Below are 18,977 nucleotides of genomic sequence, written 5' to 3'. Positions count from 1 at the left end.
ACAATTTTGTCAATTGCTGTCGCTGATGTTTACCTGATTCACAGAGGTTGCTTGGTCTCTTTGGTTTTCTGTTCCAATCAGCGTTTATCTCCTTCTACATAATCCAAACAACAAAACAAATAAACATCCTCAAAGAATTTTTTTCCAGGATTTGAACATCAACTATTATTTATATACTCAGAATATAGAGATTTAGGACTTTGAGAACTTCTCTTAAATGTCAATTTTTAAGAAATGCATGCATTTTTGATGGTTATATTACATCTAATATTTACAGAATTCAAAAGTTCAAAGTTGTATCATAGGAGGGCCACAAGACTATCCACACATTTGTAATTTGCTAAGACTCATAGGTCTCAGAATATGGTTGTACTTACACCTAATATTTATTAAAATAAGAGGATACACTATGGGATAAGTAAGGGGAAAAGATATAGGCTGAGTCTGGAAAAATCCATGCACAGTCTTCCTTATGTTCTCTCCCTCCTATGAAAGGACACATTTGAACATGGTTTTCTCCAGCAATAAAAAACTCAGCAATGCATATGTAACATTTCTGCCTGAGACATCCATTAGAAACTCAGCACTTGAGGTTTTTATTGAAGGCTGGTCATAAACACATCCTCTGCCTAGTGCACATCTAAAATTCTAGCCTCCCAAAAGGAAATCAGATGTTCAGCAAAAATCATATTGTTTGCAGAATCTAGGTACAGTGCAACCACCCATTCAGTTAGGGAAAGTTCCCTATCAGTTAGGGAATGTTAGAAGAGCTAAGTTCCCAAATACTAGCCATAGGCCAGTCTTGCAAGCAGGCCCTTATAAAGATGGTAGTCCCAAGCTTGCTATGTTAACTCTTTTCTGCACAACATTATTTATTTGTAAATTAACTATCTTAGGAGTGGACTGATTAGTAAGGAAGTTAATCAACATGATGGGACAAATGAATATGTGTGCTTTTTAACAATGCTAACAAAAGAAGAAAAGTTTAAGTAGAGCTAGAAGGCAGTGAGTAGATTCTCTGAATAAATGAGGATTTGGCTCTCTAGACTAGTCCAATAACTCATCCTGCTCAGGGTAGTAAGTCCAGCGCAATAGCCTTTTTATTTCTAGGTCTCAGAGCTGATCAAAGATCACCAAAAATACTTTTTCTGACAGTGGTAGGCTTTGTACAAAATGAGGGAAACAGGATGTAATACTTACCATAATAAAATTCTCATGGTATTTCTCATGATAAATTAGTTATTTGTGGACATTCAATACTCATTTTAGAGCACTATGGATGACATATTTAATAATATACACATTATTCAAAAAAGTTCAATAATAAAATTTACACACTATTTTTAAAGAAGACTTGGGGTTTTTTGTTTGTTTGTCTTGGTTTGGTTTTTAGTAAATGGCATACCCTTTGACATTTGTTGGGCACTAGGAGAACTTTAAATGTCAAAGTTAAGAAATTTCTTTTTTTGACTCAGCATGCTTAATGTAGACATTAACACAGTAAAACACTGAAATGTAAAATGTTTCTTTACAATAAAACCATGCTACAGAGAAGCATATTATGGTAAACAAACCACATTTACAAGTTTTGTATAATGTAGTCTCTCGATCATCATGCATTAGAGGACACGCAAAATGATAATACTTTCTAGTCTAATCAAACAGAATTCATTTGGAAAGAATTTTACACATTTCTAGCTTACTGAAATCTCTTTCAAACCATGTTAACTTTTTTTTTTAGCACAGTTGAATCGGTTAGTACTGTGCTAACTAATGGAATGAAAGATGTTCTGACTCCTATAATAAATAGCAAGCTGGCAACCCGTAGAAAAAGTCTATGCTGTACACCAGAAACTAACACCACACTGTAAGTCAACTAAACTTCAATAAAAATAAATAAAAATCTGTGTTACATTCAGAAGCCGCACCCTTAATATTTGTCAGTAACTTTTCAACAGCAGGTAACTGACCACTGGTCAAAAGGGAATGGGGAGAGATGATATATCTGCCTCTGAACAATCCATCAGTAGTAGTCAAAGCCCAATCTGATACTTTCTCTGAAGGCTGCAGGTATGTACTGTGAACTACCATGTAGTTACCTATATTTAGGAAGATTATCCTAGAGCTATTAACATTTTGTTAGAGTATGAATCATTTCAGGGAATAGAGCTGTCCTGTATGGTCATTTCATGAATAAAATTTTTTATACCAATGATGATAAGATTGTACTTCATTTACTGTTTGTGGGGCAAAAGAAATGTTATATACCTCATTTTTTGGAGGATCCACTGAAGAGTGTGACAGTCTGGGAAAATTTCTTGTAGGTGAATTCTGAGCTGAAATAACTGAATTTTGAGCTGAGATACATACATCTCCTGGAGAAAAAAAAGAGATACTTTTACATAGATGAGAAGATAATATTTCTGGAACAACAGTCAACATTAATGGGTAGAACTGATCCATGTTCTCTCTACAGAGCTGCCACAATAACTGGCTTATATCAATCAGGTATTTACTTGAGTTAAGAAAGTATCTTCAATAATAACATGACCTTTCTTTATGTTCAGTATCTACAAATTTCCAGTGGTTCACCATTGCCCTCAGGAATAAGTCTGAGATCCTTATCCTCCATTCCTAATTTACTTAATATTATACCATCTTAGTCCCACAAATCACTGGCAGATTTAACTGTCTGCATTTCATTCAGTCTACAATGGAAAACCACTCACAACTTGAATAGCAGAATAATCAAAACTGTGTTTTAGGAAGACTGATTTCACACCAAGATGTATAGTAGATTAAAGAGGAGGAAGAGATCTGAGGAAGGTTACTGAAATAGTCAAGGATGGAGGAAACAAAGGCAGCAGCTGTGGAAATGGAACAAAAGAGAGGGAAAGAGAAACTAAAGAGTTAGAAAGTGGCAGCTGTGGGATACAAAATTCAAGAAAGTAAGAGTCAGAAATAAGATAAGTTTTGTGCCTAAATAAAAACAGAAGGATCAGGAAGACGAGGAATTTGGTTTCTGTACTGAATGTCAGGTGGTCACAGGCCACTGGATAGAGGTGTGTAGTAGTTAGTAGTTTCTCTGTGTGTATGTAAGATGTGCATGGGAGTGTTTTTAGTGACTTTCAGGAATCTAACAAAGTACAGAGAAACTCGCTATTGTATATTCCACTCAAGGGGAGATGGGAGATAGGATTTATTGTCTGTGGGGAACTGATGGCAGTGGAGTATGAGGAACCTCCTGGGGACAGTTCTCTGTACTGCAACCTATCGAACCATAGCATGTCAGTACCTTACTCTACCTATCACCAGAAACAGCGATAGTAGGCACTCCAACTTTTCTACACTTTGCAAGTTTCAAAAGTTGATTTCATCAATCAATCATTCAAATATAGGCTAATTATAACATCAAAATTCATAAACAATTTTATACCATGCTTTATCTTCCAAAATAACCATGGTTTTTACAATCAGGTAAAACAAATAACTTGAGAAACTGTATGATGAAACCACAATTAGGTACTTAACAAATGACAGAACAATTGTGAATGTTTTATTTTCTTACCTCTATCATCAAAAATACTTGATTTTTTACTTGTCTCTCCTTCTTTCTATATGGTACATTAAACATAAGAACATTCATTAGTCACTTTACTTTTGAAACAGATTTTGCCTTCTAGTAATCAACCAAATTAATACAGATTCTATTCCCTTTTATCTTCTAATTCTCTCATGAAAATTGTCTCTGGGACAATACTTATTACCAACCTTCTAGGATACCTTTCACAGGGATCTCAAATTGAACTAGTTCAAAATTGAGTTTAATATGTAGCCAGGTATAAAACTGCTCCTATTCCAGTACTTCATATTTTGTTTAAAGACATGGTAATCTATTGAATGGCTCATTCTAAAAAGTTTAGTCATTCAATTTGTTTCAGGGAAATACAATCCAACCTATTCTAATCTAATCTAATGCTTTAAAAACATATTGCTTAGAATCAAAATGAAATTTATCATCCCCGGCTCTCAATTTATTGCAATAACATTTTTCTGTGTCTGTCTGCCCCACTAGACAACGAGCCCTCAAGAGGAATAATTATGTCTTATTCTTCTTTGTATACTATGTAACCAATCTCTTCATTTTCCTATCCTTCTGCCTTAGTACAGGGCTTTGGGTAACAGGAGATACTCAATAAATAATAGATATTATTATCATTGTAATTGCTAAATGTTTGTTTGGATTAGTTTCTGCTAAATTACACAGTGAGTTTAGCAGAAAGGTAACTCAACATATCCAGGGAAAGGGATCGGTTCTCAGGAATGGACCCTAATTTGCCTAACCAGTCAGTAACATGCTAGAGAAGGAGATGGTTCATAGTAGTAAAATTTTACTAGATAAATTAATAATCACCATACACAAGTTTGAGACATAATTTTATACCTTTTGTTCAGTATCATTATCTTGTACATCTGGATGACAAGCACTAGAAGGTGATGACTTTTTATCAACATTCTTAGAACTACTCGGAGATTGATGGATAGTGTTTACTGAGGATCCTAAAAGTAAATGAAACAAATAGCATATTTTTTAAAGAACTCATTGAAGTATAAATGAAGCGCAATAAACTGTACTTACTTAAATTGCATGGTTTCCTCAACTTTAAAATGTCTACAACCGTGAAGCCATCACTTCAACAAAAATAAAGCTTCTACTATCTCTAAAAATTTTCTCATCCACCTTTGTAATCCATCCATCTCTTTCTTCTCATCCTCTGACAACACTGTTCTGTACTTCTCACACAAGATTAACCTGAATTTTCTAGAATTTTATATGAATGGAATCATATACTATGCACTCTTTTTTTGCCTGGCTCTTTCACTCAACATAATATTGTATGTTTTAATAATTTTTCCTATTTTGATTTCTGAGAAGTATTCCATTGTATGCTTATGTCACAATTTTTAAATCCACACACCTGTTGTTTGGGTTGCTTCCAGTTTTGGCAACTTACAAATACTTATGAACTTACATGCACAAGTCTTTGTGTAGGCATATGTTTTTCATTTCTGTAGGGTAAATACCTAGTAGTGGAATGGCTGAGTCATATGGTAGGTATATGTTTAACTTTTAAGAAATGCCTAAATGCCTAATCCAAAGTGATTGTATCATCTACCATTCAGCAGTGCATCAGAGTTCTGATTCTTCCATATCCTTCTCAACATTCAGTAAGCATAAGAAAGGAAATAAGTAAAGATCAAAGTGAAAAAGAAACAGAAAAACAAGAGAGAAAATAAACTAACATTTGACTCCTTGAGAAGTTGAATAAAACTGAAAAGACAGATTGATCAGGGAAAAGAAAAGACTCAAATTTCCAACATCAGGAAAATTAGAGACAACAGCACAATAGAGTCTACAGATAATACTAAAAATAATAATAAAGGAATATTATGAAAAATGGATAGCAATACATTTAAAAATTTATATGTAAAGGACATTACTTACATATAAATTTCCTTGAAAAACACATACTATCAAATCTCATTCACAAATAAATGGAAAATATAAAGAACCTTATATCTATTAAAGAAATGGAATATGTAGTTAAAAACATCTCCATAAAGAAAACTTCAGACTCAAATGACTTCACTTCTGAATTATACAAAATATCTAAGGAAGAATTTACACTAACTCTATACAAATTCATCCAGAAAATTGAAGAGGAGTAAACTCCTTTCCCAACTTTGAGACCAGAATCATTCAAATATAAAAATCTTTATACAGTATGAAACAGTACAAGAACAGAAAAACTGAGCCATTTCCCCCCATGAAAAGATGTAAAAGTTATAAATAAAATAAATTGAATCTAACAATGTATAATAAAGATAATACATGAGGCTTACTCCAAGAATGCAGGGTTGTTTTATCATTCAAAAATAAGTCACTCACCATATTAAGAGAAAAAAGGAGGAAATTCAGATGATTATCGCAAAAGCTCAAGGAAAAACATGATAAAATTCAACACTCTTCATGATGAAACTCCCTAATGAATAAGGAGTATGGAGGTATGTCCTTCCTCTGATAAAAGCTATCTTCAAATATCCAGAGCTAATATTCTAATTTATATAAATCACTTAGCCTTAAATTCTGCAACAAGATTAAGATGTACACAATCACCATTTTGTTCAACACTGTTCTGGAGGTCCTAGCCAGCAAGAAAAAGAAATGAAAGGTGAACCCAAATAATATCCCAGTAGACTATGCTGTAGAAATGGGAAAGGTGAAAAGGCATATGCACACTACTGTTCATAGCAACAGTATTTATAATAGCCAAGACATGAAAATAACCCAAGTGCCATCAACAGATGATTGGCTTAAAAAGATGTGGCATGAGTGTGTGTGTGTGTGTGTGTGTGTGTGTGTGTGTGTGTGTGTGTGATGGAATATTACTCAGCCATAAAAAGAATGAAATACTGCCATTTGCAGTAGCATGGATGGACCTAGAGAATATTATACTTAGTGGAATAAGACAGAGACAAATACTATATGGTATCACATGTAGAATATAAAAACATTATACAAATGAGTCTACACAAAACAGAAACAGACTCAGACTTATAAAACAAATTTATCATTATCAAAGGGGAGAGGAATGAGGGAGAGACAAATTAGGAGTATACAGGATTAACAGATATAAACTACTATTCATAAAATAGATACATTAACAAAGAATTACTATATAGCACAGGGAACTACAATTAATATCTTGTAATAACCTATAATGGACTATAATCTACAAAAAATAACTGAATCATTATGCTGTATACCTGAAACTAATGCAATATTATGAATCAACTTTCTTCAACAAAAAATAAATTTTCTAAGGAAATGCAATTTTCTAAGGAAATTTCTAAGGAAATTTATTTCTAAAAAGTAAATTTTCTAAGGAAATAAACAACAAATGTTGGAGAAGTAAAACTGCCAAATTACTAGACTTACTATAAAGCTACAGTAATTAAGAGAATACTGTATTCACATAAGGACAAACAGACCAATAAAACAGAAGACCATGTCCAGAAAAAGTTCCAACTATGTATGACCACTTTATCTTTTCAAAGATGCCACTGAAACTTAATGGTGCTGAAGCAACTGAATGTGTACAAGATAAGCTTGGATAATCCTATCTTCTCAGACAGCAAAAAAGCTAACAAAAATCACTACAGTTGTGTCAAAGAGGACTCGAGAGTTACCTTCAAGGGGCTGTCACTGGCCAGAGCTGTCACAATTTCAGCATTAATAAGCACAATAATAGCAATGAATTTAAGCACATCACATTTACATAAATCTGAATTCATAACACAAAACTAACTGCTCACCGACAATTCATCATTCTGAAAACTGATGAATGACGACAAAATATTAAGCAACAGTCTATTTTTCCTAAGTATCTTGTACCACAGCGTAACCAAATAGTAGTTGAGGGAAAGTTTCTTTTTATTAGACATTCTAGCTAATTCATGAAGAAGGAATGATGGCATTAAACTATCCCAATTTTGCAACCCCTAATTAACTCACAGATCAAGCCCTTGAACTTAAATGGCTACTAATGTCACAAAGAGAAAGACAATGAGATATTATATGCCTCCTGATGGAAAGACACACCACCATCTATGAATCAGTCTTGCTAAAGAAACTGAACCTGAAAGTGTATAGATTGAACTAATACTTTACAGGAAATACTGAAGAAATAACAGAAGCCATATAGATGCAATCAGCAAAAGTTCAGTCTCTGAGGAGCTCCACAGGACAAGCAACTCAGTTTCTTCAACAAATAAACTGTAATTTTAAAAAAGAGGAGGGAAGGAGGAAAGAAGAAGGATATATGGAAGGAGAGCCTGTGGATTAAGAGACTCATAAGACAAACTGTTACAGTATGTGTCACTGTAGATTCAAAGTAATCAAAATACTTTTGTGACATTTATGAGATTACCGGAAAGCTGAATAATGATTAAATATTTGATTACATTAAAGAATTATTCATTTGTGCAATGTGATTATGGTATTCTGGTTACGCATTAAAAATAATCCTTATCTTTTAGGTGCATATTGACATACTGATGGATGAAACAGTATGTGTGGGGTGTGCTTTAAAACAATATGGCAGCAGAGAGAAGTTGAGGGCACAGACAAAACAAAATTGTCCGTGAGCTTCTGAAGCTGAAAGATAGGCACATAAGGATTCTGTTGGTTTTTGCTTATATATGAAATGTTTGATGAGAAAAACCAAAAAAAGTCATTAACAAAATTATGGAAATACTTCCCACAAATAAGACAAAAGATTGTCTTTGCTGTATCTAAGAGAATATCTCATATAAATGAACCTCACATAAAATGTAACAAAATACACAAACAGTAAGGTATACATTTTATTATATTTAATTAAGAAATTCTGTATATCAAAGGATAAAAATAGAAACAAATCACAAATTGGAAGAAGATATTTGCTATACCATATATATATATATATATATATATATAAAACAGATGAATGTCTGACAAAAAAAAAATCTTTCAATCTCATAAGAAAAATAACCCAGTAGGAAAATAAACAAAGAGATCTGAAAACAGTTTCTCAGAAGAGGGAACATGACGCACAAATCCCATATTGAGGCATATAATCCCTACAGAATCTCGTCCACGAGTACCAGGAGATATGTATAGAATGTTCGGTGCAATATTGTTCAAATAACAGATAATTCCACCAAAAGAAAAACAGATATAAAAATTGTGGTATATTCACACAATGGGATAGTCACACCGTGGGACAGGGTCAGTAGTGAAATGAAGTAAAATATCAGGTAACACATAGATAAAACTTTTGAAACAAAATGTGGAATGTAAAAAATAAGTCACATAAGACTGTATATAATATCATATCAGTTACATTAAACATCAGAACCATGGAGAACCCAATGAAAAGGAACAACAGTTTTAAAGTTTTGGCAGAAAAAACCTGACAATTTACAATTCTATATCAAGTGTAAACAGTATCATTCAAGACAAGAATCAAAGTAAAATAAAAATATTCTTAGATGAAGGAAAACTCAGATAATTCAGTTCAAGAAAATCTGTTCTCAAAGAGATGCTAAGGGAAGTTCTATAGACTGAAGGAAAACGGTATCAGAAAGAAATCTGGGACCAGAAACATCTGAAGTGCACGGGCAACCAAAATGTTAACTATTTGAACAAATATAATAGACTGTTCTTTCCCTATTTAGCCACTTGAAATAATGATTACTTTGTCTGAATGGGGGTTTGATGTATGCAGATGTAATACGTAAGATACCCAAACAAAGGGGAGCGGGATAAGGAGACACTTATAGTGGTAAGGTTTCTATGTTCCACTAAAGAGGTAGAATATTTAGTTAGAGTTGACTGTGCAAAGATAACTAAGTAAATTCTTACCTCGAACAATCACTAAAAAAAAATCTGTAAAAGAGACATAATAAAAACAATAGTCATGGACAACTGGAAATCAAATTATAAAGATACCATGTACAATAGTACCAAAAATGAAGCACTTATGTATAAATATAACACAAGATTTCTATGCTGAAAACTACAAAATACTTACGAACGAAATCAAGGACAATCTAAACAAATAGAAAGAGACGCCATGTTTATGAATGGGAAGATCTTGTATAGTAAACATTTCTTTTCTCCTTAAATCTATCTACAGATTGATTTAATATACTTCATTCAAAAATCCTGGCATAATTTTTGCAGAAAAGCTAATTATAAAATTTACATGGAAAAGGCTAATGAATTAAAACAGCCATAAAAAGTCTGAGGAAAAATAAAGTTGATGGAATTATGCTACTTCATTTTAAGACAATAATAAGCTACAATAATCAAAGACAGTGCAATCTGAGCAAAGGGACAACCAGAGAATCAGAAATGGAAGCAGACACACAGAGCAATCAGGAACAGAAAATGAAAAGGCAAGTCACAGATTAAGAGAAAATACTTGCAAATAACATACCTAAAAAAGACTTCTATTCAGAATATATAAATAACTCCCAAAACTCAACAGTAGGAAAACTATCCAATTACAAATGAGCAAAAAGCTTCAGCAGATACTTCACCAAGCAGGATTTACAAAAGGCAAACAGCATATGAAAATATATTATTAGCCATCAGGGAAATACAAATGAAAACCACAATGAGATTACCACTATGTCTATCAGAATGACTAAATAAAAATTACTGATAATAACAATGTTTGCAAGGATGCATGGCAAATGGATCTCTTGTGCATTACTAATTGGAATGCAAAATGTTATAACCACTCTGGAAAACAGTTGGGCAGTTCTTTATAAACTTAAATATACACAACAATCCCTTGTTCACATAAAAAGCTTACTACAAATGCTTCTTTCTATTCATAGTCACTAATATCTGGAAATGGCCAAATATCCTTCAAATGATGCATGCATAAACAAACTCTGGTGTATACACACATAATGGAATACTACTCAGCAATAAAAAGGAGTAAACTTCTGACAAAAAATTTGAATAAATTTCAAAGGCATAATGCTGAGTGAAAGGAGTAATTATCAAAAGGTCAAATACCATTAATCTGATTCCATTTATAAGGCATTCCCCAAAGGAAAAAGATAGTGATACAGAATACATCAGTGATTGCCTGGGGTTATTAGTGGGAGGGAGAAAGGTGTCACTGCAGGACATTTTTGGACTGTTAGGGATGTTCTTATGTGATTGTGGTAGAAGTCATGCAAATACATATGTGTGTTAAAATTCATGCAATTAGACAAAAAATTCCACTTTGCTTTAGGGTAATTTAGAAATAAAAATAAATTACCTCAGGATTTCTTTTTTTTTTTTTTTTGAGAGTGAAAAAGTAGAGTCAAGATCAGAAGCAGGTCTACAGAGAATTCAGGGCTCTGCACTCTGCTTGAAGAGTTGACAACTACAAAACGTGAGGCAAACTGCCCATAAGAGTGTAAAGGCTGTGACACTGTATGGAGTTTATACTTGGCTCAACAGTGAAATGGAGACTAAAGAGGTTTGATTATGGTGGACAGGGAAGAGGGGCACTTTTAATAATACATAACGAACTGTGATGTCACTAGTGTACATTTCTAAAACTCACAAAGAAGACAGAATGATTCACATGTCATTCTCTTAGAATGGAAAGTAGAAATAGACCCCCTCCCCTCAGTTATGTATCAATATAGTTTCAGAATTCATATTTTAATGGAATACATTTCCCAGCTATGCTTAATTAAATTTAGTTTTGATCCTTTCAGTTATCACAGATAGACTGGTACCCTGATGAAGCTGAAAATATTTTCCATCTACCACCAACTCCAATATCACTGAGATTTTTTTGACCAATTTGGCCTGCATTAAACATTGGAGTTTTAGAAGATCTTTCTGCATGAGACTGAGAATTTAGTTTTATTGTCTACATTCAGTAGGTGTGCAGCTGGTGGTGTCACAATTTTACGTGTTGTATTAACTCTTTGGTGTTTTATAAAAAAGCATTAGATTTTAAAAATGGGAGCTTAGAGCTGAATTAACTACACCTCAGTAGTGCTGAGTGGAAGACAGCCTCAGCTAAGGCAGGCCTGTTTTCTCCCAGAGACTTTATGATACTAATGAAACTTTATGTTCGAGGAAGATTTTAAACTTTTTATTTAGAATTTAACTGATAAAGACAAAGGGATTTAACTTTTACACTTTTTCCCTGAAAATTTAATATGTGACAAGAATTCATATTGTTCAATTTTTAACAGTCTCATACTTTTGATAGTATGTTATTTGCAAGATATTTATGATGTCATTTGGGTTCCTGGGATAAAACAGTGAGCTCTAATAGACAACATAAAGTAACACAGTATGGGATAAATAATAAAGTGATATTTCAATGGGGTTTACAGGGGGGTTAGAGTTAATGTATTTAATTTCTGACCTGCTTCAGAGTTTTCTAAAATCATTTTGAGCATTAAAAAATTATTTTGCAATTTGTTATGTTTCACACAATGCTCATTTAAAAGCAACAAACTCATCATTTAATTTTTCTAAAATGATGATATAGTAACTTCAAAACACTAAATCAGCGACTAGAGATCAAATTCAGCAATAGAGGTTGTATCACTGTTGGTAAGCATCACTCTAAATCAGTCATTTGACAACAAAGAACAGAGGAATTATCTGCATTTAAGCAAAAGAGGCCATCCAAACTCAGTTTTTCCCAAAATACTATTAGTATTTCTTATCACAATATTCAATTACCATATGCTCCCTTGCTTGTTTTCTGGTCACCAGCAGAGTAAACTAACTTTATGTCATCAGAAATCTTCTTTTTCTTCTTTGGAGAATAATAAGCTTAAAGAAATAAAATAAAACATTTTTTTTTCACCAGTGGTGATGACAGATTTACCCAAGATAGACTCTCTTTTCATGACCAAGAGGAAGTGAACCATGTGCTAATTTAAATGCAAGTTTGCTGGGAAGTACTGGAGAAGATGGAGGCATGTGCAATGGGAAAAAAGACAATTACCTTCAAATATTATCCCTTCAAGTTAAAAGATATACCCACAAGGATGGAATTTTCTTCTCTTTCTTCAGAGAGAAAAGCTAGCCGTAGCCCAACAGTAACATGTCATTTCCTCTGTGTAGAGATGGATACCAACATAGCTATTGGCTGGAGATCCACCAGCCCACAGTGATGACTGCAGTTTCTGAATGTGCCTCTTAGCCTTGCATAAGCAATCATATACACACTCCTCCTTTGTGACACAGGACCTTACAGTTCCTGTGTCTAACCATTTAGGAAGACAAAGGATCCTTACAGCATGTGCGCTCAATGGGTTTTCATTAAAGCTGTCAAATGTGACAGTGATGTGTCTTCTCATTGGAGAAGATTAACCCAGTATTCCTTTCCTCTCTTATTCTCTATCCCTCTGGAAGCTGTCTACTTAATGGAGGATGATAGCATTACTATAGAAGTATAATTCAATTTCACTTGTGAAATAGATATTCTGTCACCTTGTAATATAAATTAAATTCATTTGTATCCCACTTCTTCAAAAAAGTGGATCTGAGGTAACAAATGTTTAAGATGTCTTGAAACTCTACTCCAATTAAATGAGAAAGTTAACAGTTGTTGATGTAGGCAGGGATCAGCTAGTTCATTCAGCAACCATATATTTAGTACATATACACACAGTACCAGGTGCTGTGTGAACACAAAGGTGGGAATTACAGTATCACACATAATTAAGATAGTGGGAAGTATGAATAGTGTATTAAGAATAATACAACATACTACAGGGATTCAGAGAGGTATCTTCCAATTACACTTACTAAGAAAGATTTTTCACAGTGTTATTTACCGTGACGCTTAAAGAATTGTAGGATTTGGATAGATGGACACTGAACACGTCATCCCAGACTAGAAACTTAGATAAAGAGAGGCACAGGAATATAAAAGTTAACTTGTGTTTTTAGGAATGGTCAGTAGTCTCATTTGACTGAATAAAGAGTGCTAACTATGGGCTAGAACTTATGGGCTCTTTATGGGAATTCTCTTTAATTCAGATGATGAAAGTGTTGTTCAAAGAGGTTAAGTAGTTTACATGGCTAGAAAATGGTAAAGCAGGACTTGGACTTCAGTGGTTTGGTTCCACAACCTATGCCCTTCACCCCTAGATCACAGCAGACTTCTTCAAGGAGGTAATATGAAATAAAGTTAGGTTTGGGTTGAAACTTAGATGGTAATTAAGGCCTAAGATGTCAGAGCTTCATTTGAGAGGTAATGGGGATCTTTAAGTTTGGGACCAGGAGAAGAAACCATCAGAACAGAATTTTAAGTGTAATTAGGTAGCAGTGTGAGCAATGGATTTGAGGTAGGTAAAAATAAGTGCCAATGGAGACTGACAAAAGGAGGCTCTCACCTAGAAATTGGATTGATGGGACAGATAACAGGATTGATGAGATGCTATGATAAATGCATGGAAGATGTTCTTTCCTGATAGACATGATCACAGATAATTAAAAGAAGTCTGCATTTTTGTATTCTGGCTATGAAATTTTAATTAATATCATTAATTAATTTAATAACTCCTATGATAGTCTTATAATGTTAAAAATCAAAAGATGCTAGTAGATATTGGGCATAGCAAACTCATGACTTGATGTTCCTCCTTTAAACTTCCTTTATTTCTTCCTTTTTAAACTCTCTTCATTCCTTTCCCTCTTTCTCTACCTCCTTTTCTTCTTCCCTTTGTTCTTTTCTGATACTGTCTATGCTTTATGGCTGGTAAGATAGTAGAATACCATGTTGGTATGCAATAGCAATTACCTTACAGACAAGTTTTTAAAGCTTCAGTAGCAAAAAATACATTATTTTAAATATAGGGAAGTTAGTTAGAACTGCAGTATAGACAAGCTTATCTGCTGAACCACTTGATAAAATTATTTTAGTTTGTTTTAATTTTTACATATATGCCTACTTTTCAAGTTGAACTGTAATATGGAAATGCCTAGAACCCTGCCCTGGCACAAAGCAGCTAGAAAGCCTAAGTAAATGGAGTTTTGTTAAAAAAAATTTACTTAAATATACAGACAAGCACTTTCTACACAGCCACTTTAGCTCTTAATGTACTCACCTTCATAACGTGGTCCATCTTGTTCTTTGTAATCAACTATATTTTTCCTCATCTCTTCTCTTTTAATGCCATTGTCTTGCATTTTTTGTAAATGATAAGCCATTTTTTTCTCTAGAAGGGCTTGTTTCTAAAATATTAAGAAAGTATATTGGTTAACATCAACTTGCTGTTAAGAAATGCAAAATAAATATTTAACGTGTGACAGTCTGTTGGAAATGAGGAGTTATTCCAATCTTGTGATTTGTAAGGTTATTCTGAGTACAAACTCAGAAAGGCGGTAAGGGATAAATTTCCATATGTGGTCAAACATTAAGAATACATTTAACCCTCAGATGCCATATACCTCAGGGAACTAGTCCAGTTTCAGTTCACACAGAGTCTCTTAATGCATAAGCTCTCCTGGTGAGTTTAGGCAACTTCTAAGTCATCTTCAGTTGGAGGATTCCTTAACCAAAAGTTACTCAGGCCTCCCACAGGTAAACGTAATATCATACATGAAATATGGCTTCTCTTTGTAGATCTCTGGGCTAATACTGACACTGGATGTACCAAAAATGAGATAACTGAATGGAGAAAAACTCAGAAGTCCTCAGTATATTACCTAGAGTAGTTAGTGAGAGAATGAATCAGTACATGTATGTGAGGAAACTACCCAAGGCCAAAGATAGGACCATCCCAAAGGACTAAAGAAAACAGTACCTGGCACCTACCAATAATGCCTATTCTCACCAGCCACCCCAGAGAAATTTCGTAAGTCACAGGGCAATGAGTAAAGTACAAGAATAGGTCTTGCCTTAGTAGTGGGGAATAACTAGTCCCAGATTAAATATGGCTCTGGCCCCATTAAAAAGCAAGACCTATAAAAATCTAACCATTTCCAAAGTATCTACGTCCAAGAAAAAAAGCTAAAGAATATTTTTAAAAAGCTGGAAATATTCAGCACACAAAAAATAAAATTCACAATACGTGGCGTACAAAGGACACCAAGCATATAAAGAAGCATGGAAGTATGATCCATAAAATCAGTAATCAATCAAAAATGACCCAGAAATAATACAAATGTTAGAATTAAACATACAAACATTAAAATAGATAACATAACAGCATTCCACACATTTTCAAGGAAAACAAGAGACATCAAAGATATAAGAAGGGCCAAAATCAATTTTTAAAAAAAAAATGTGAAGAAGAGCAATGCAATGGATGCATTAATGACAGAGTAGACATTGCAGTGGAAGAGATTAATTAACATGTATTCAGGAAAAGAAACCATCCAAAAAGGAATACTGACAGAAAAAATTTACAAAATGAGGGGGGGTGTGGCCCTGCACCAAGAAGACGCTCGAGCCTCCAGAATGTCTGGCTTTGAAGGTCAGCAGGACTTGCGTGTGGGAGACCCAGAGGGCTACAGGAAACAGTGTCTCTGCTCTTAAAAAGCACATGCAAACCTCACAAGCTCTGAGTCCCAGCGCAGAGCCAGTAAGTTGAAAGAAGCCTGGATCAGACCAACATGCTCATTCTGGAGAGACTCCTGGAGAGGCAGGAGGCAGCGAGCAGTTCCTCTGGGGAAGAGATGCTGGTGGCAGCCATTTTTGGAGGCTTATTCTACTATGAGGGCACTGGTGCTGGTAAGTCCCATTCTGGAGCCCTCCCTCTAGCTTATGAGCACTGTGGGATGATCTACCCACCTGGGCCATACAACCAGCTGCAATGGGACCCAACACCTCCCAAAAGGAAGCTGGCACCTGCCCCAGCCAGCACAGGCCCCACAGCCAACACAGTCATAGGGACATACCCTGCCCACCAATGGGCTGGTAACAGACATGAGATGCCCTGAGCCATGTAACCAGCTGCACCAGGACCCAGCCCTTCCTACTACTGGGCAGGCAGCCATCACATGAGGCAGGGCCTGACAGTCAACCAGACCAGGAGCTAGTTCTTCCTATCAGAGCACCCAAACAGTCAGCCCTGCCACAGAAGAAGCAACAGAAGGGATCATGCAGCCCCCAGAGGGGACACCTCCATAGCACATAGCTCTCATGACCAGAGGGGAATGTGCTGCTGAGCTAGATAGGATGTCACCTACTTAAGGACGCTTCTTCAAGATTGGGGAATGTAACCTACCTACCTAATGTACAAAAGTAAACAAAGAATTAGGCAAACAGAGGAATATGTTCCAAACAAAGACAAAACTTCAGAAAAAGAACTAAACAAAGTAGAGATAAGCAACCTATCTGATAAAGAGTTCAAAGTAATGATAATAGATACTCAAAACTCAGATGTATGAACACAGTGAGAAGTTTAACAAGAGTTAGAAAATGTACAGAAGAATAAAACAGAGCTGAAGAATATAGTAACTGAAATAAAAAGTACACTAGAAGGAATCAACAGTAGATTAGATGATACAGAGGAACAAATCAGTGAACTGGAAGGCAGAGTAGTGGGAATCACCCAAACAGAAAAAACAGAAAAAAAGAAAAAGAATTAAGAAAATACCAGTTTAAGACACCTCTGGACAACATCAACCATACTACCATTTGCATGACAGGGGTCCAAGAAGAAGAGAGACAGAAAGGGGCTGAGAACTTATTGGAAGAAATAATAGCTGGAAACTTCTCTAACCTGGGAAAGGAAACAGACATCCAAGGGTGTCCAAAAAGCATCCACACCAATACACATTACAATTAAATTGGAAAAATTTTTAAAAAGGAGGGAATTTTAAAAACAGCAGAAGAAAAGCAACTAGTTATGTGCAATGGAATTCCCGTAAAACTCTGAGTTAAGTTTTCAGCAGAAATTTTGCATACCAGAAGGGAGTGGCAAGATACATTGAAAGCAATGAAAGGAAAAACCTTCAACCAAGAATACCTAGCAAGGCTATCATTCAAATTTGAAGGAGAGCTCTTGAGTTTTATACACAAGCAAAAGAGTTCAGCACTGCTAAACTGGCTTTACAAGAAATGTTAAAGGAACTTCTCCAAGCAGAAAGGACAAGACCACAACTAGAAATAAGAAAAATATAAAAGGGAAACTCTCACTGGTAAAGGTGAGCATACAGGAAAAGCAGTAGATCAACCACTTACAGAGCTAGTAGGAAAGTTAAAAGACAAAAGCAGTAAAAACATCTATATCCATGATAAGTAGTTAAAGGATACACAAAATAAAAATATGTAAAATATGATGTCAAAAACATTAAAAGTGGGAGAGTAAAAATGCATGGTTGCCAGAATGCATCTGAATGCAAAAGATCATCAACAAAGATAACCATCTTAATATATAGGTTTTTACACATGAACATCATGGTAACCACAAATCAAAACTTATAATAAACCACACACAAAAGATAAAGAAATCAAAACATAACATTAAAGACACTCATCAAATCATAAAGAGAACAAAAGAATAAAAGAATGAAAAGAAACTACAAAAACAACCAGAAATCAATGAACAAAATGGTACTGAGTACATACATATCAATAACTACTTTGAATGTAAATGGACTAAATGTTCTAATCAAAAGACAGCAGCTGAATGGATACAAAAACAAGACCCATAAACATGCTGCTTATAAATGACTAACTTCAGACACAGGCTGCAACTGATGGAATGGAAAGAGGAACTCCATACAAGAGCTAGAGTAGAAATACCTATATCAGACAAAATAGACTTTAAAACAGACTGTAATAAAAGACAAAGAAGGATATTACACAATGATAGCAGGATCAATCCAAAAAGGTGAACAATTATAAATATCTGCATACCCAACAAAGGAGCACCTAAATACATAAAACAAATATTAACAAACATAAAGGGAGAAATTGACAGTAACACAGTAATAGTAAAGGACTATAACACTCCAATTACGTCAACAGCTAGATCATCCAGACAGAAACTCAATAAGGTAACAATGGCCTTAAATGACAAACTAGACTAGATGGACTATAGATAGGTAGGTAGGTAGATAGACAAATATGACAGACAGATAAAACATTCCATCCAAAAGCAGCAGAACACATTCTTTTCAAGTGCACGTGGAACAGTCCCCAGGATAGATCACACATTAGGCCATAAAACAACTCTGAGTAAATTTAGGATGACTGAAACCATATAAAGCATCTTTTTCCAACCACAATGAACTTAACTACTAGAAAGAAAAAAACTGCAAAAAACCAAGAACACGTGGAGGCTAACAATATGCCAGAAAACAATCAAATGGTCACTGAAGAAATAAAAAAAAAATTAAAAAATACCTGCAGATAAAAGAAAGTGGAAACACAACT

General features: G+C 34.5%; 1 protein-coding gene across 3 annotated transcripts in view; it reads right to left on the bottom strand.

The window, feature by feature from the left end:
* Positions 1-18,977, bottom strand: part of FSIP2 (fibrous sheath interacting protein 2) — an 87,770-nt gene that overhangs the window by 58,340 nt on the left and 10,453 nt on the right. For all 3 annotated transcript variants that reach the window (XM_072961269.1, XM_072961270.1, XM_072961271.1), the window contains exons 8-13: positions 14,698-14,824; positions 12,320-12,412; positions 4,445-4,560; positions 3,569-3,614; positions 2,269-2,375; positions 34-94 (exon numbers count right to left, since the gene is read on the bottom strand). In XM_072961269.1, coding sequence (XP_072817370.1) covers positions 34-94; positions 2,269-2,375; positions 3,569-3,614; positions 4,445-4,560; positions 12,320-12,412; positions 14,698-14,824 — 550 coding nt within the window. The remainder of the gene's footprint in view (positions 1-33; positions 95-2,268; positions 2,376-3,568; positions 3,615-4,444; positions 4,561-12,319; positions 12,413-14,697; positions 14,825-18,977) is intronic.

This window comes from Vicugna pacos, chromosome 5 (genome assembly GCF_048564905.1).
Source record: "Vicugna pacos chromosome 5, VicPac4, whole genome shotgun sequence".
NCBI classification, from domain to species: Eukaryota; Metazoa; Chordata; class Mammalia; order Artiodactyla; family Camelidae; genus Vicugna; species Vicugna pacos.
This window is presented reverse-complemented; position numbering and strand designations above follow the sequence as displayed.